This window comes from Zootoca vivipara, chromosome 6, assembly GCF_963506605.1.
Source record: "Zootoca vivipara chromosome 6, rZooViv1.1, whole genome shotgun sequence".
NCBI classification, from domain to species: domain Eukaryota; kingdom Metazoa; phylum Chordata; class Lepidosauria; order Squamata; family Lacertidae; genus Zootoca; species Zootoca vivipara.
The window spans coordinates 87,462,852-87,480,968 of NC_083281.1; the positions used below are offsets into that span (position 1 = coordinate 87,462,852).

General features: G+C 44.9%; 2 protein-coding genes across 5 annotated transcripts in view; one reads left to right on the forward strand and one right to left on the reverse strand.

The window, feature by feature from the left end:
* The window catches only part of CLCN6 (chloride voltage-gated channel 6), a 35,010-nt gene extending 30,813 nt beyond the window's left edge, over positions 1 to 4,197 (reverse strand). For both annotated transcript variants that reach the window (XM_060276261.1, XM_060276262.1), the window contains exons 1-3: positions 4,066 to 4,197; positions 868 to 927; positions 65 to 130 (exon numbers count right to left, since the gene is read on the reverse strand). In XM_060276261.1, the coding sequence (XP_060132244.1) occupies positions 65 to 130; positions 868 to 927; positions 4,066 to 4,143 (204 nt within the window). In that variant the 5' untranslated portion in view covers positions 4,144 to 4,197. The remainder of the gene's footprint in view (positions 1 to 64; positions 131 to 867; positions 928 to 4,065) is intronic.
* Positions 4,198 to 10,686: 6,489 nt separating this feature from the next.
* MTHFR (methylenetetrahydrofolate reductase) overlaps positions 10,687 to 18,117 on the forward strand; it is a 30,477-nt gene continuing 23,046 nt past the window's right edge. The window contains exons 1-2 of one of the 3 annotated variants that reach the window (XM_035120038.2): positions 10,733 to 10,804; positions 17,480 to 17,708. The gene's annotated coding sequence lies outside the window, so the exon portion shown is untranslated. Of the gene's footprint in view, positions 10,805 to 17,419; positions 17,709 to 18,117 lie in introns of those variants that run through there. The other 2 variants (XM_035120040.2, XM_035120039.2) reach the window with 2 other exon arrangements.

Below are 18,117 nucleotides of genomic sequence, written 5' to 3' on the forward strand. Positions count from 1 at the left end.
TCCTGGGAAAAACGGAAGACTTGGCAGCTATGCCCCTGACCGTAACTTCCCTACACCACCTTACCTTGCTGTCAAGGCTTTCCAGAACTTCCAGGTAGGGTTCATTGATGCTACGATCATAGTCCAAACTCTGCAGGTGGGTGGGAGAGGAAAGCAAGAGCATTTGAACGCAACCCATAATACAGAAGGGAGCAAGAACCGCTACATTCACACTCACATTTTTGAAAAGAAATTTCTTACTCCAGACAGAGGGAGGGAGAAACTGTGTCCCTCCAGAGTTCAAACAAAATTTAAAAAATCCTTCCAGTAGCACCTTAGCGACCAAGTAAGTTCATTAGACTGTGTTGACGTGGCCAATAGCCCCCATCTTGCAATAAAGATAGATAGGGGCAGTAAAGTCAAGCAATGGTCTAAGTTCAGAGCAGGGTTTAGAAATTAGACAGGCGCGTTTTGCTACCGGCACGGGGTACAACTGCAATTACATGGAGATTTCTGGGCATCAGTTTGGCAACCACAGTCTCAAAAGCTCTGCCTTAGTTCATGGTTAATCCCATTTCCATTTCCACTGCGTGCGTTTCTCCTTCTTATATCCTGGGAAAAGTGAATTGTCGCAAGAGCAAGCTACAGTCAAGCAATGGAGCTGAGGTCATAGAACCATAGAATTGTAGTGTTGGAAGGGACCCTGAGGGTCATCCAGTCCAACCCCCTGGCAAACAGACCTCACGTTGTGGCAACTCCAACCTAGATTTAAGGTACTGTTTGGTACCTGGCTTATATATCCAACATTTGTGGATGCACTCATACCCTTCACAGGAGCCACTCATCTGCTTCTTTTAATTGCTCATTGACAAAACTGTCACCGCTCACCTCATAGTCCTTACGTGGGAGAATCTCGTCATCTTCTTCCTCGGTTTCTCCAAGGATAGTCTGGGAAACAAATCAAAAGTCTCAGAAGTATATGAATGAACTTTATTACGGTCCCAGACCAGATTCACATACCGTATTAAGAAAACATAAAACACAACAGAATTAAGTTTGAATTAATAATCGAATATGACAATAAGCAATACGAATATGACAGTCATTAGAAATGTGGTTTAGGTCTTAGTCTCTAAAATGTTATCTAGAGTTTGCATCTGAGGCCTTAGTCTTTGTAATAGCACAGCTTGTTCCCTGAGTTTTATGGCAGCCGCGCAAAATTTGGCCACCCTTAGCATGATCTCTGGATCCCTATCCTCTATAGGGATTTTAAGCATTGAGGTTCAGACCCACTTGGAATTTTCTGTATAACAGGGGTGATAAAGACTGAGCACATATCCTCATAAAAATGACATAGTAGCAAGACATGAGAGACGGTTTCCACCTCTATCAGGGCGCAGGGGCAGACTCACTCCGCATATGGTTTACCCACATATCTGCCCTGTAATAAGGCAGATGGCAGCACATTTAATCTAGCGAGGGTGAACGACCGTCTATATTTAGATACATTTCATTCTGATAGATATATTGCTGGGGTAAAACCTCTCCCATTGTCTTTGATTGCTGGGTGCTTATTCATCTCACTCACACGACACTGAAATTCTACATCCCAGATTCATTGGCGAATTGTTGCTCTGGCTTTCTCATAACCTGTGGCGAAAACCCCAAGCCTTTTAGCTTTTTGTATAATGTAGTTTTCCAATTTGATTGATAGGGATCCAGTAGGGTTAAGGGTACTAAGTCTCAGAAGTAAATGGAAGTTGAGTTAATCCACAATTCTTTTTCAAAGCGGCGTTGTTTGATACTGGGCTAATCCAGAGGTCCCCAACTTTTGGGAACCTGGAAGGTACGTTGGAAAAAACTTGTTGTGGGCACCCATTTCACAGAAGGAAAACTGAGTAATATTCAGAACTTCAAACCACCTGCAGTCTCAAACTCCCCCAAACGGACAAAAAAAAACCAGGAAACAAATTCTACAACCCCTGTGGTATAATAGTTAAGAGTGTCAAGAACCATGTCCTAGGAGACCAGGGTTCAAATTCCCACTCAGGCATGACACTTACTGGGAGACATTGGGCCAGTCACTGCCTCTCAGCCTAAACATGAGAACCATAAATAAACCATACCCTGCAAAACGCCTCAGTTTAAGAACAAAATAAAAGAGATCCAATATGCAACAAGGAGACAATAAAATGCCTACCTCTTAGCCACACACACACATATACATTTACATATAAAATTATTAATTACATTTATTAGTTGCTTTTTGCCGTGGCAATTCAAAGCGACTTACAATATTTTAAGCGAACATATAAAGTAAAACCAGCATTTTTATTTTTATTTTAAAAAGGAGCTAATACATGGAACAGCTAATATATTTTGACAAACAGGTGGTGGACTACAACTCCCATCAGTCCTGGCCAGCATTTGTAGCCCCAAACATCTGGAAGGCACCAAGGCGGTACACTAAACTAGCTTATATGGTCTGTGCTAGTGTAGAAAGACCTAAATTGCTTGGGAGACTCAAGAACTTAGAGGAGCAGATCTCTCCCAGTATCAACTGTGTGTGCAAGACACATTGCATTGCCAACAGACATCACCATTAACTCACACAGCTTACAAACCAACGCTCACCACTCATTTCCGGCTGCCCAGCAAATTCTTACACTCAGCACCGAGAATGAATTGGCAACCTTGGATCTAAGACAATCAGCCTTTAATTTTATGTATTTTGGGTTTACTTTAAAAAAAAATTAAAAAATGAACTGTGATCGTAAGGCCCCAACTGCTCTACACATTTAAAGCACTATTATACGGCTTTAAAACAATGATGGCTTCCTCCCTGAAGAATCCTGGAAATGTAGTTTGTTATGGGTGCTGAGAATAGTGAGGAAAGAGACTACTCTCCTTGCACAGCTACAATTTCCAGGGTGGTTTAACAGTCATTCCCATCTTCCCAGGGAACTCTAAAAATTGTAGCTCTGAGCGGGAAATAGAGTGTCTCCTAAGAACTGTAAGAGATCCAATACCCTACAGCAGAAATGTTTGTCATTAACCTGCATTTTGATGACAAAAAGGTAGCATCTGAACATTTAGCAAAGGTGCTCAGTGGATTCCCAACTGGTAAATATCAGAATTCTCCAATATCACCCTCCAATATCACCCAATGTATTTCCATTACTGCATACCCACATTTAGAAGTTTGCTTCTTTCAAGAAAGCACTAGTTCTTCATCAGTGTGCAAACAGTCACAGAAATGTCTGAGTACATGCTATTCCATACATTTGAAAACAAAATAAAAACAGACTTTAAAGTTATTGCATTAGATGCTGCAGACACCTCACTCCAATACCGAAGATGGGTTGCTTCCGACAACAGCCTATTGAGAGTAAACCCATTGAAACTAATAGGCTTCTGGGAAAACATGTCCAACAATTTGCTCTGACTAGAACCAACGTGGAATATAATCCTGTCTATACATGTGAGATAAAAAAAGTATCACTGCAATGACCCATTGAAAAGGAACTCTGTACATGCACAAAAGCATCCCCCTTAGGAGATGCATGCCCCAAGACAGAATATTTATATAGACATGACAAGCAGCCGGCGTCTCTGAGCATGTAGGGTGCAGTTCTCCCATTCCAACGAGTCACTGCAAGGGCCCCTCGCAGTGCCAATAGAGAGAGAAAAAACCCTCAGATATATGGGGGGGGGCTTCAGAGTGACCCATCGGAGAAGCACTCTGTACTTGCACAGAAGCATCCCCTCCCTCAGACATGCATGTCCCAAGGGATAAGATTTTACAGCTGTAGCAAAGCAGGTGGGCTGCCTCGGAGCATGCACAGAGCGGTTTTTCCCTTTCCAATGAATCGCTGCAAACACACCCACGCGCATATCTCTGCAGGAGGTGAGGGTTTTGCAGAGACTCGCTTGAAGAGGGAAGTCCACTCTGCCCATGTTCAGAGGTACTGTACCCCTGTTTTGCTACAGCCACCTCCCAAGATCAAGCACACTGCAAGCAATGGGAACAGGCAAGGGTGCTGGCTCCAGCCAGGCTCTCACGGCCCCCCGGCGCCCCTCCCTCACCAGCTCCTCCGGGGTGCGGCTCTCCCTCTCCCCGCAGCAGCAGCAGCAGCAAGCACCAGCCCCGCAGCCGGCCGCCATCTTCCTCGTAGCCCCAGGCAGACGCCAGCCGGAGAACTCCGCGCATGCGCCCTGCCGCTCGAGGAGCAAGGAGAGGCGCGGTCGAAAAACGGAAGTGCTGGTAGCGAAGCCCACAGAGATACGAAACACACAAAAATTGAGAGTAAAATAAAAAAATTCCTTCAGTAGCACCTTAAAGACCAACTAAGTTTTTATTTTGGTATGAGCTTTCGTGTGCATGCACACTTCTTCAGATACAGTGAAAAATTGAGAGGTCCAACTTTTTTTTCTGCATGGGAGATTTCCGGGTACGCGTAAGAAGCCCCGACCACCTGCAGCTGGGAAAGCGCGGCTCTGCAAGCGAGTCCTCCCTAAGGACTAGGAACTTGCTTGTATTCATTCCTAAGGGAAGGCCTGCAACTCAGCGGCGAAGCATTCGTTCCGATATGCTTTGCGCAGCGGTTTAGACTGAGGCTGCAAGATGCCCTCGACATTTAAAGCACCCCGCCTCCCAATTGTTATGGGAATCCTAAGGTCTCCATTGTAGTTTAATGGTGAATTTTGGACACAATGAAGGGGTAAAAGACTTGGATTTTCATAAAAGAGGCAGGATGAAATGATTAACAATAGAACTAGGGTTGCCAAACTCAATAGAGGACAGGACTTCTGTGCCTTTAATTGCCCTGCTCTCTTTTGAGTCTGGACTCTGGAAACCTTAAAGAGAAACCAGCAGACCCTTTGTTTAATTTCCAAGCAAAGGGGCTGCTGGTTTCTCTTTAAGGTTTCCAGACTCAAAAGAGAGCAGGGCAATTAAAGGCGCAGAAGTCCTGTCCTCTATTGAGTCTGGCAACCCTAAATAGAACCCGAGGAGGGAAGTCCCAAGAGATTCCTTGGAATCTTGTTTCTATGTTGTATGTTGGATATGTGACTGTAAAAGTTTAATCTGAAAAACCAAATAAATACATTTTTTTTAAAGAATTCTAAGGTCTCAAATATAGAATAAATGTTGATAATTGCACAAGGTAAACACACATAGTAAGTATATAAACCACATGTCTAAAATAGTACAGGAGGGCAATCCAAAAGCCATCATGGCTCTCCTAAAGAGACTCAATATTTCCTCTGCCTCCTTAAACTTGAGAACAGGTAGGCAGGTAGCAATCTGGGGAAGTTCCTGAAGGGATTCCTCTCCTATATCTATGAACCTCCTTTGTATTAATTGCCATTGTTTGTCCAGATGTTCTACATTGAGGGATGTCTGACGGGCATCCTGATTGTCTTATCAAATGCGAATGTTTTGTGTAAAATGTGTCTGGAACTATGTAAAACTTGCCCAATCCTCAGGAATATCACCCCTTGGCCTGCCTGAGCCACAGCAACCCCACCTTATGTGTGATGTAATTTCTGACTGTTTGTAGATTCTTCTCCCCTCCAAAATGCAAACCCTTAAAAAAGAAGTTTCTTCTTGGTTCTGGGTCTCTCTTGCCTCCTTGCTAGGAGAGGAGGGAACTCTGTTGCAACAGAAAAAAATAAATATGTGCCTTGCTTTCACTGCATCCTGCCTCCATCCATTCATCATAGACTCAGTCCCTTGGGGAGTTGGGCAGCAAAAACAAACCACCCCTATTTTTTCTATATCACAATCCTGGGAGCTGTAAGGTTTTCCCCTCCTGAACCACCTTTTCTTCTGACACCTAGCGCCTAACACTTTAATTACATTAAAAAAATAAGAATAATCTGTGGTTGTACATCTGCTTCGCCACAAGGGGGCAGGCTCCAATAAGAGAGGGAGGGAGGGAGGGAGTGACAGAGAGAAAGGAAATTTGCAAAAGAGGTAAGAGATAAACTGTAGCCGGTGGGAGTTTTTAGAGCAACGAGATCAGCTTTTGCAGGGATTCTATAAGCTGAAAAGGGGCAGATCCTGCCCACCTGTCCAAGCTGGTTTGCAGAGTGTCAGGAAATAAAGATCTAGCCCTCTGAATCATAAAATTCCCAGTCCCCATTTTTGTAGGGTGGAGTAGCTTTTGTTTTTTGTGGTTTTTTTTGGGGGGGGTATGGATTTGTTAGATGCTTTGACACATCTTTGTAAAAAATGACGAACAAATGGAATAAATAATATTGAGGTTGGGGGAGAAGCCACCTATGGGAGGCCTGAAGATACATATTGAAAATTGCTATGACAAAAAAAAAACCCATGCCAACTTAAATTAGCTACAGGCAAAGCTAAAAAGATTTGATGTTTATTTGTTAGCATGGTACCATTTTATCTTGCATTCAAATCAGGGACATATGAAAGAACATTAACCCAAACCTTCCCACAGATTAAGAAATATTTAAGTACCGAATATAACATTATGATAACGTATACAAGAAAATCCCCAAATTGCCAGTGGATCTTGCATAAATCCTTACATACATGTTTAAAAGCATCACCTTCTCTTTGTAATTTTGTGTGATTGTTTCTTTTTGTATAGGGAAAAAAACCCTGGAGGAAGTGCACCTAATATTTCCAAGCCGCTTCCAACCGTGGGGATTTTTTTATAGGAGCTGGAGTAGGGCAGGGGGCAGCGGAGATGTGTGAGATTACCTGTTGCAAATCCACAAAAGTTGTTCTTCAGATGACTGATGTCCTTGCATTCTCTTAAAGTTCAAGGTTAAGGGACCCCTGACCAATTTTTTACTGCAGGCAAAACCTCCAGAGGGGTGCCATTGAGGCTCCCAGCCTCTCTCTCTCTCTCTCCGCAAATGTATGTGGGCTGTGTGCCAAACTGGGTATTTGACTCGGGTGAAATAAAGTCTAGTTTTGCACCTGCAGAACCAAGCCAGAGATTCCCGGTTCTAAAAATAAATCACAGTTGCTCGTAACACCAGCCCTTGAAAGCCAGCCAAACAAGATCTTGCAGCATTCTTGGAAATCCCTAGAAATTGCTGTTAGGGGTTTTGATACTGCCTCACCCTTTCCACAGTGACCTGCTTTCCTCCCCCTCCACCCACCTGCCAGATAACCACCACTGCTTATGCAATTGTCACAGTAACCCTGTAGGGGAGGTCACTGTAATTTCAGCCTCCCTCCCTTTTATTAAAAGGATGGAGGCTTTCAACTGGCAGAAGGGGGTCCCAGTGAAATCCATACATGTTCAGAGTGGAAGAAAATCCTTTCAGCACCAGGGTGGCAATCTCTAGGCCCTGTGCCCACTTGTGCATTAAATTCATGCATGTGTATGTCTCTCTCTCTCTCTCTCTCTCTCTCTCTCACACACACACACACACACACAGAGAGAGAGAGAGAGAGAGAAAGAAAGAGAGTATTTGTCCAGAGGGTGAGGAGTCCACAGCAGTCTTACAATTACACCTACCAATGTTACTAGGACACATTTTTAACTGGTAATATCATAGCAAGAGCTCCCTGCTAGAACCCACTGAAGATCCATCTCTCCCATTAGCCAGCCAGGAAGCCCACAAACAAGCTGTGAAAAGGCAGCATCCCTCTCTTGCCTATTTATCTCCATCAGCAGAGAGGTAGTCTGCATCTGAACATGAAGGTTCCATTTACACCACCTTGGCTACGGTACTTGATAATGCCTATCCTCCTTGGATAGGGTATCCGAATAAGTGTGCAAGCATGCACACAAAAGCTCATACCAAGAACTAACTTAGTTGGTCTCTAAGGTGCTACCGGAAGGAATTTTTTAAAATTTTGTTTCAACTACGGCAGACCAACATATCTAACTACAGTACCTGTAACCTCCTTGGATTTGTTTGACCTCTTTTAAATACTGCTTAAGCTAGTTTGTCTGGTCACACAAACCCCCCCCACACACACTCAGTATCACCTCTCATGCAAAATATTTCTTGTCGCGGCCATTTAGAAGGCGATTCCTACTCACCAGATGTCCAAATAGGAAAGTAGCTATTTCGAAACTGTAACCACAGAGTTTCCAAGAGGATAGACAATCCCACTGATGAAACCCAGAGCCCCTTTGGAGCACAAGATAGGGGCATTCACATGTTACTTTTGATGAGCGCAAAATCTGTGTACCTGTGTATACAAATAGTTGAGCTGTACACTCATGCAGTTATTTAAATGTAAAGACTTAATATGAATGTATAGTCTGTGTACCCGAACAAGGGAGTACACAGCCGAGCGTGCAAATCAAGGGCACACAGTTTCACACAAACACTTGTCATGTACAGGGACACTTCATACCAGTGTTCAGTGCAACATGTGAACAAGCCCAATCTCATTATATGAATTAATAACATGCAAGCCAATTTTACCTGTGAGATTGCCTTATTTAGGCCATATATGTACACCTACACAACTGCTCCAATCTGAGCAACTGGCAACATTAAAAGTCCTACATAAATAATACTCATTGTACTCATTCTGCATTTGCAATAAATAAGTATTTTAGTGTGGCAGCACATACACTTTGCAACTCCCTGCCTATTGACATTAGACCAAACCCTCATTCTTCCCAACGCCTGCTAAAAACATTTTCGTTTGGGCAAACCTATCCAGACCTGTAGGATGTTGTTGACACGTGTTTTAATCTGTTTTTTTAAGCTTATGGTTGATATCTTTTGAAGATTTTATACGGCTGTTTTTCACTGTGTTTTACTGATAATTTCATTGTTTCGTTCTTTTTGTAAACTGCTTGAGTTTTTTGTTTGTTTTTACGATCAAGCAGCATATTTTAAAAAATGATTTATTGATTTAAAAATGATTTATTAAATGCGGTCTCGGCATGGGGAAATAATCAGAAAATAGACAGAAAGTTTCACGTGGTTGGTTTGTTTTACTTCCTTGCAGACACAATAACAGAATAGAATGTTGCAATGATTAGGGTTCGGCGTCTGAGTTCAACAAGTCTTGTTAATAAGTAACCACCATCTATTTAACGGGTTTGTGATGACCTAGGGTTCAGGCAGATAAACGGACTTATGTTTCACTGCAGGCAGAAGCAACTACGATATTTCAGCGCCACTTTTAGACAAAGGGAGCTATTTTAAATCCACTATATTTAGCTCGCCCTGGCAGTGTCCATCAGGAAACCGGATACCACCGTCTAAAAGAGCTTCCATCTCTCCAATCACCACAAGACAGTGTGCAGGATTATGCTAGAACTTTTCTTATTTTTATGCAATGAACTCATGTCATGTGCATTTTTTTTTTTAAAAAAGTAATTCTCAGGGTGGATAAGCAAAGAAAAACATGCTTTGAAGTACAGTACAATGCAGAATAAACGGGCCTAACACATTTTGTTGTTTGAGGTGGAAAGAGCCGTCTCTTCCTGAAGCAAAAAGTGTTTATTCTTGTGGCTGTAATTTTGAACCGATATTTTATATCCTATATATATATTTAATTGTTGTAACTCGCTCTGGGAGCTTATGGTGAAGGGCAGGGAATAAACTGAAAATAATAAAAATAAGAATACCGTATCCTAGACTAGCCCAAGCTATTTGGCAGTCAAGACAGAAAATCCCGGAAATTTCTCTTCTGGAACGTAGGAAAGATACAACCCTTCAGTATCTTATTCATTTGTGGCCCTTTTCTGACACTCAAAAAACAGCTGCCTGAGGCACCCTTTGGCCAGATTATAGTGAGCTTGCTGCTTTATTTAAAAGCATGACTTTTAAAAGCAACTATTTCAAAGCATATATACCAGGCATCCCCAAACTGCAGCCCGCCAGATGTTTTGGCCTACAACTCCCATGATCCCTAGCTAACAGGACCTGTGGTCGGGGAAGATGGGAAATGTAGTCCAAAACATCTGAAGGGCCGAAGTTGGGGGATGCCTGATATATACGGTTTTTAAGTTTTGCGCACTTAAGAGATATTTGAAATATTAAGCACTAATGTTTTAAAAGTCTGTAAGTCTTATGTAACTTAAAAACAAGAAGCAGTATCATTAAAGAAGACTGTTGGTGTTCATGTGTCTTAGGTCTCCAAGGAATACAAAAACTTGGCAGAAACATTAGAAGTGTGTGTGTGTGTGTGTGTGTGTGTGTGAGAGAGAGAGAGAGAGAGAGAGAGAGAGAGAGAGAGATAAACAAGTAGGCACCAGGCAAAAAACTTTTTTTTTCTTCTGTCATGCCTTTGGCTTTTAATTTTTCTATGGCCTCTTCCAGGGAGTGGGATGCTAGTCCTGCCTTTTAAAAATATGTACGTTAGATTTTTTTTTTCAGGTTTTGTTGCTTTTAATCTACGTGTGGCTTGGAGTTACTTTAGAATAATAATAATAATAATAATAATAGACTAATAAGTTTAATTAAATAATAATAATGACAGGAGAGAAATTGGACCTTGCTGACCAAGTTAAAGGGAAATTGTTCCTGCCATTGGTTATTATTGGTTTGTTTGGGACGCTATCCAGCGAGGCGTTTGGGACGGTATCCAGGCAACGATATAACGGCTTCCATCTTTGTTGAGGCGTGAAGCCGGGCGGGGCGGGGCAGCCCTTTATTGGCCGCCATATTGGAATCGGGCACAAAGCAGCATTTAAAGGAGGGCGTGGCTTCATAAATTTTCAAGGAGGTGGGAGGAGCGAGGAACCGAAAGCGTGTCTGTGTGCGTGCACGCGTGAGCAACTTTTTCCTTCTCGCCCCCCCCCCCGCCTCGGATCGAGACCCAGGCAACCCTCCCCTCCCCCACCCCACAGAGGGAGACGCCGGAGAAAAGGTGAGTGAAGGAGAGGGAGCGCGGGGGATGCGCGCGTGCCTGTGTGGAAAGGTCTAACTTTCAGGAAAACCGGGGGGGGGGTGTGGCTCTCGACCAGGCGTCTCCTTTTCTCATAGAGGTTTTTAATTAATGGTAGAGACCATTTTGGGAAGTAAAAAAGGGGGAAGCGAGGAGGCTAAACCCTCCTTTCCTTTCCTCTCCCCCCACTCTTATTTCCACTAAAAGAAATAATATTTATAATATACGATTAGCATAATGCAATTTATAATAACAATAGCAACACATAAGCACCGCAATATAAGATATTATAATATTGTAATAATTATATTATTATATTATTATTTTGCTATATTGTACTAATTGTAATATTGCAAAGTTAAGGAGGGAAGACAGACTTTTCTTCCTCTTGTAAATCCGTCAGAACTTTTTCTGCAAGCCAAAAATGGCCTCATGCCCAAACTTGGCCGTCCAGTTGTTTTGGGACTATGAGTCCCATCACCCCTAGCTAATAGGACCCCAGTGGTCAGGGATGATGGGAATTGTAGTCCCAAAACAGCTGGACAGCCAAGTTTGGCCATGCCTGTATAATAATAATAATAATAATAATATATTATTTATACCCCGCCCATCTGGCCAGGTTCCCCCAGCCACTCTGGGCGGCTTCCAACAAAACATTAAAATACAGAAATCCATCAAACATTAAAAGCTTCCCTAAACAGGGCTGCCTTGAGATGCCTTCTAAAGGTCTGGTAGTTGTTCTCTTTGACCTCTGGTGGGAGGGCATTCCACAGGGTGGGTGCCACTACCGAGAAGGCCCTCTGCCTGGTTCCCCAACCCTCAGGAAATACCAGTATCTCCACATAACTTTTTATAAACCCAGATACAACTAAACTAAATGGTGAGCGTTTAGAAAAGGATGCTGTGATGATTGAGACCCAGCATGGGCTTATCAAAACAAGTCATGCCAGACAAATCTCATTTCTTCTTCTTTTTTAGTTACAAGCTTGGTGGATCAGGGGGATGCTGTGTACATAGTGTATCTTGATTTCAAGAAGGCTTTTGACAACCCCCCCCCTCGATATTATTGTATGGAAGCTGGTAAATTGTGGGCTGGATAAGGTTGCTGTTAGGTGGTTTTGTAGCGGGTTGACAGACTGAACCCAAAGAGTACTCATGAATGGTTTCTTGTCATCCTGGGAAAAAAGTGACAAAAGTGGGATGACAGGGGATTCTGTTCTGGGCCCGTTTTCATTCAACGTCTTCATAAACAAATTAGAGGAATCGAGGGGATGCTCTTCTAATTTGGAGATTGCACCAAACTTGGAGGGGTAGCTAATGCTGCAGAAGCCACAATTGGGATTTGGTAGTAACAGATTGGAGAACTGGGCCAAAACCAACAAAACAAATTGCAATAGGGACAACTGTAAGGTTTTGCACTTAGGCAGGAAGAACCAGCTGCACAGAGATAAGATGAAGGACGCCTGGCTTGCCACAATTTAAGGAAGGATGATGATAAGCTGGAACATGTGTAGAGGATGATGACCAAGATGATCAAAGGTCTGGAAACCAAGCCTTTTGAGAAACAGTTGAGGGAGCTGGGTATGTTTAGCCTGCAAAAAAAAAAAGTGACTGAGAGGAGATATGATAGCCATCTTCAAATATCTAAAGGGCTTTTTCATAGCCGTCGCAGGGAAGATGGAGCTTGTTTTCTTCTGCTCCGGAGGGTAGGACTCGAACCAATGGCTTCAAGTGATGAGGAAGGAGATTCCCACTAAACATTGGGAAGAACTTTCTGGCGATAAGAGCTGTTCGACATTGGAATGGTCTCAGGAGGTTGTGGACTCTACTTTGTTGGAGCTTTTTAAGCAGAGGTTGGATGGCTTTTTAAGCAGAGGGGGCTGGACTTGATGACCCTCAAGGTCCCTTCCAACTCTACAATTCTATGATTCTCTGAAAAATCTTTTTTTTAACCCCCCCCCCACCCTACCATTTATTAGGAAATGTTATATGGTTGCCCAGCAGCTTAAAAAAACCCTGTCCTTCCTGTTTATATTTCTGTTACCCCTCAGGAAATACCTCCATATTCCCCTCTTAATTCTCCTCTGCCATATTTCATCATGTTTACCCCTTTGAAATTTGCCGACTTTAAAGAAATATTTTGCCCCTTCAGCCCTACCCCACAAGTTTTAGGTATCTTCCCTCATAATTTTTGCCTCTTTGGTATATTATTTTACACATATACTTTGATCCAACATGTGCAGCTCAGTTTCAGTTTTCATTGTGGGCTATGCAGGAGCAACTCTCATACGTATAAATGCAGGGCTGTATCCTTTATACAGGTGGCACTGTGGGTGAAACCACTGAGCCTAGGGCTTGCTGATCAGAAGGTTGGCGGTTCGAATCCCTGTGATGGGGTGAGCTCCCGTTGCTTGGTCCCAGCTCCTGCCAACCTAGCAGTTCGAAAGCACGTCAAAGTGCAAGTGGATAAATAGGAACCGCTACAGCGGAAAGGTAAACGGCGTTTCCATGTGCTGCTCTGATTTTCCAGAAGCGGCTTTGTCATGCTGGCCACATGACCTGGAAGCTATACGCCGGCTCCCTCGGCCAATAATGCGAGATGAGCGCCGCAACCCCAGAGTCGATCACGACTGGACCTAATGGTCAGGGGTCCCTTTACCTTTACCTTTATTCATTATTATATCCCAACCGCCTTGCGAGTCTAACGTTTTGGCTCCTGAACGCTGCAAACCTGGAAGTGAGTGTTCCAGTTTGCAAACGTTCTTTGGAACCTGAACGTCCTCCACGGCTTCCGATCGGCTGCAGGAGCTTCCAAATGTTTCGGAAGTCGAACGGACTTCTGGAACGGATTCCGTTCGACTTCCAAGGTACCACTGTAGTAACTTGGGTTGTTCAATTTGCAGCTTTGCCTGGGAGGGAAGTGTGGCAAGTCTTGCATGCCCTCCAAGTCTGAGTGTTGGGAACAAGGGCAGCGGCAATCGGCTCCCCTTTCCACATCCTTCTCGCCAGCTTTCCAGCGGCAATTTTTTTGAAGCCCTGCTAAACGGACGTTTGGTCTATCCAGCTCAGCAATGCTCATGAACTAAAGCTAACCCCTCGCCCTGTTCGCTGCTTCTGTTACAATTGCAGCCCATGCATTTAGAAGCAGTTGGGGGTCACGATTCCACCACCTGAAATTAGATCCACATTTCGGGAATGAGAAACAGGATCTGGGTGTCTCCTCAGCAGAGCTGCTGCTCACATAACCCTTTCAGAGCTGGTTTCTGCTCACCGTGGTTGTAATTGTTCTTGGCTCAGAAGTACTTGGTTCAGGAGTACTGCTTTTTTCTCCAGAGTGGCTGCCAGCTGGAGAGAGTCCCAGTCAGGGAGCCAGGATCAGGCTCCCTTCTTAGCAAACTTTGATCCGTACCCACAGTGATAACTCCAGCAGGAATGCAGTCAGGCTGCTCGAGGTTAGTTGAGGTGACGGGAACAAGCGAGTTTCTCTCTCTCTCTCTCTCCCCCTCTCATGTCCACACAGCAGAGGATTGCATCCTAAGCTCAGGTGAAAAAGATATCTAAAGCAGGGAATAAAAAAATTCCTTCAGTAGCACCTTAAAGACCAACTAAGTTTTTATTTTGGTATGAGCTTTCGTGTGCATGCACACTTCGTCAGATACACTGAAACAGAATCCACCAAACCCTTATGTATATTCAGAGGGTGGGGGTGATGGGAATGGGTGATGGGCTGATGGGAGTGGTAAACCTGTAGATGGCTGTTAACGACTGCTGATGACTGCAATTGGTCCTGGGGGGAAGGAAAGCAAGGGCTGAGGCGCTAAAGAAAGCTTGATCATGCCTCAGCCCTTGCTCCCCCCCCCCAGGACCAATTGCAGTCATCAGCAGTTGTTAACAGCCATCTACAGGTTTACCACTCCCATCAGCCCATCACCCATTCCCATCACCCCCACCCCACCCTCTGAATATACATAAGGGTTTGGTGGATTCTGTTTCAGTGTATCTGACGAAGTGTGCATGCACACGAAAGCTCATACCAAAATAAAAACTTAGTTGGTCTTTAAGGAGCTACTGAAGGGATTTTTTTTTATTTTGCTTCAACTCAGACCAACACGGCTACCTACCTGTAACTAAAGCAGGGAATGTGTGTCTGTGACACAGAAGTTACTCAGATCCTACTTGCTATCCTTCCCGCTGCAGCATTTTGGTTAGCCACTGTGAGAACAGGATGCTGGCCTTAGAGGGCAATCGTTCTCTTGATCCAGCTGGCGCTTCTTAGGGCTCTAGCACTGACTACATCCCTGGGTAGGACAAGCGAGAACCCAGTGTAAAATGTTCTGTGAGTCACCTCGGCTGTTTTTACTGTTGGGTATTGATTTGGAAATGTCCCTGGCCTTCCAAGATCCACCTGCTTCTAAAATGAATGCCAGCATTCTGACATGGAGGTGCCGGGGGCAGCAGCACGCTGTGTTCCTAAGATATGGGGCTATGTGGGGTGAGTGGGGAAAAAGAAGCCCTAGCAACCAGCAACATGGAAATTTTCATCCTGGGCTAAATCCTATGCAGAACTGACTTCTTAGAATTTGCAAACATTCCTCGCCCCCCAGCTCACCTTAGATGGCTTTTGAGGCTTGGAAGAAGGGGTGAGGGTTGAGGAGGTACTTGGCAGTAAGAATCAATTAGCTCAGCCAGCCAGGGCATTGCTGGAAAGACTTTGAATCTTTGCTGCTCTTGGTTATTTATTTATTTTTTGAGATTGGAGAAGGCTAATCTGCTGCCTTGGGCTACAACAGGCACCCCCAAACCATAGCTGCCAAGTTATCCCTTTTTAAAGGGATTTTCCCTTATGCTGAATAGGCTTCCTCGCGAGAAAAGGGAAAACTTGGCAGCTATGCCCCAAACTGCAGCCCTCCAGATGCTTTGGCCTACAACTCCCATGATCCCTAGCTCAGTGTTTCCCAACCAGTGTGCCTCCAGATGCTTTGGGACTACAACTCCCATCATCCCTAGCTAGCAAGACCAGTGGTCAGGAATGATGGGAGTTGTAGTCCCAAAACATCTGGAGGCACACTGGTTGGGAAACACTGCCCTAGCTAACAGGACCAGTGGTCAGGGAAGATGGGAATTGTAGTCCAAAACATCTGGAGGGCCGAAGTTTGGGGGTGCCTGGGCTACACATCCCATCAACCACAGGCACCCTGTGTAAACTCCTTTGGAAGGCTTATGCCATAACAAATAAGCCAGCCCAGGGATGTGTTAGCCCAGGGGGGGGCCGTTATTCCCATCAGGGCAACCTTCTGAGGGCCACATGCCTGTGGTGGGCAGGGCCAGAGGCAAAAGTGGGTTGGGGAGCCAATATAAATTTTATAATTGCTGCTAGCAACAATGGCTTTGCCCTGCCTCCACAGCCGGAGGCAGTAAGTCCTCTGCACCCCAGTTGCTGGGAACTTCAGGAGGGGAGAGGGCTCTGGAACTCAAGTCCTGCTTGTGGGCTTCCCATTGGGGCATCTGGGCGGCCGCTGTGAGAACAGGATGCTGGATTAGAGGGGCCGTTGCCCTGATCCAGCAAGCTTTTCTTGTTTGTGCAGTAGGCTGATTTTTGCATGGTCTCTCACACCCCCCTCTTTCATCCAGACAAGCAAAATGCATTATTGGGGTTCAAAGAAAACATTCCAGCCAGGCCAAGAAAAAAAGAAAGGTGTGTGAAGGAGCAAGGCCTATGATGGGTGTGGTCTGCAGAGAGTTTTGAGGGCCAGGCAGAGAGGCCCAGAGGGCCACATTTGTTCTCTGGGAGCCTGAGGTTCCCCACCCCAAGTTAGCCTTTTAGATGCCAAAATGTTTCTTGCCGGTTTTGAGGCTGTGTGATTGTTTCCTTCCTCCCCCCCCATCCCTTTTTTATTAAAAATGCAGTAAAATGGCTACATACAAATTCAACAAAACTGAGAATACAGCACAAAGTGATACATAGTGTAGCAATAGCACTTCCAGAGCCACAATGTGTTGATTAAAACCTGAGAAAATAAAATAGTTTTCTAACCACCTGCCTATGTTATATGAAGGAGGTGCCAGGCAAATGTCACTTTACGTGGTCTTAAAACAGTCCCTATAGGTTCTCTCTGTCAGGCTGCCAGGAGAACTTTACTTTCCCCCTTCTCTTAAGTATGAAAAGAAGCGAGACACTGTGCGGTTCTTACGCATAACAAAAGTACATTTTTGGCGGCGGTGTCTTTACTATAAAAAGCAGGGGGACCCCTAATTTTGATTCCTTTTGAGAGGGCCAGCAGGGAATAATATGTAGCTCTGCTCTCAGAACTTAAAACATTCTGTAAAAGAGAGACAGTGGCCCTTGTACAAACAACGGGGCATTCAGACCAGACAATCAAAAGGAGCGTTTATGCTTAACAAACAGAAGGGTTTCTCTAGAGGGCTGGATCTTCACTGCCCATTGGAGCAGCAGGCAGAGAACCCTGCCTCTCCGATTGGAGGATGTGCCAGGGTTGGCCTCCGATTGGCAGGTCAGGTCTGGCACCCGCAGGTGTGGGCTGGGCTCTGGTTGGAGCAGAAGGGGGGCCTTTGAATGCACACCTTGCGGGGGGGGGGGAAGGGGGTTGGCTTTGTATGTGCAGTTACTGAGAGCCCAAGTGGCGTCTGTTTGCATAGCTGTAGAGCGGAGGCTTAGAGGCTGCTACTGCTGCTGCTGTTGGCGGGAGTCCATTTTGGAGAGTGGCTGTGCACTCGATCCAAGCAAGGTCGGCGAAGCCTGAGAATCTCACTGTGTGCGCACGTGGACAGCCGGAGTAAATAACCTGGAGCGCAGTAAAAAGCCTGTCCAGCTGGAGAAACACTCCAAGCTGCAGTGGACGGTTGCATGGAAGGACCACTCCACCAGGCAAGTGTTGCGATGGGTCTTGCAGGCTTGTGCTGTCGTCCCTTCTCCCCGCTTTCCTACTTGCCCAGCCCCAACCTCCGCCTTGGAAAGATCCTTTATTGTAAAAGACCTTCTGTTCCAACTCCCTTTGCTCAGAGCGGGAGCCTGAAAAATCTCGCCTGCAAAAAAGGCAAGCGATTTCTTAACCCTTGTTCCCTCGCAGAACCCCTGGATGTTTAGATTTGCGTGTGATTTGTGACAGCCGTGGAAAGAGAAGAGTCTTAGTTCGGTGGTGGAGGAAATCTTGCTTGTGTCCCGGGTGCAGATCCCCAGTGGCATCTCCTGGTAGGGCTGGGAATGTTTTGTGCCTGAAGCCCTGGAGTTGCTGCTGCCAGCCAGTGTTGACAGTCCTGGCACTGATGGGCTGAGT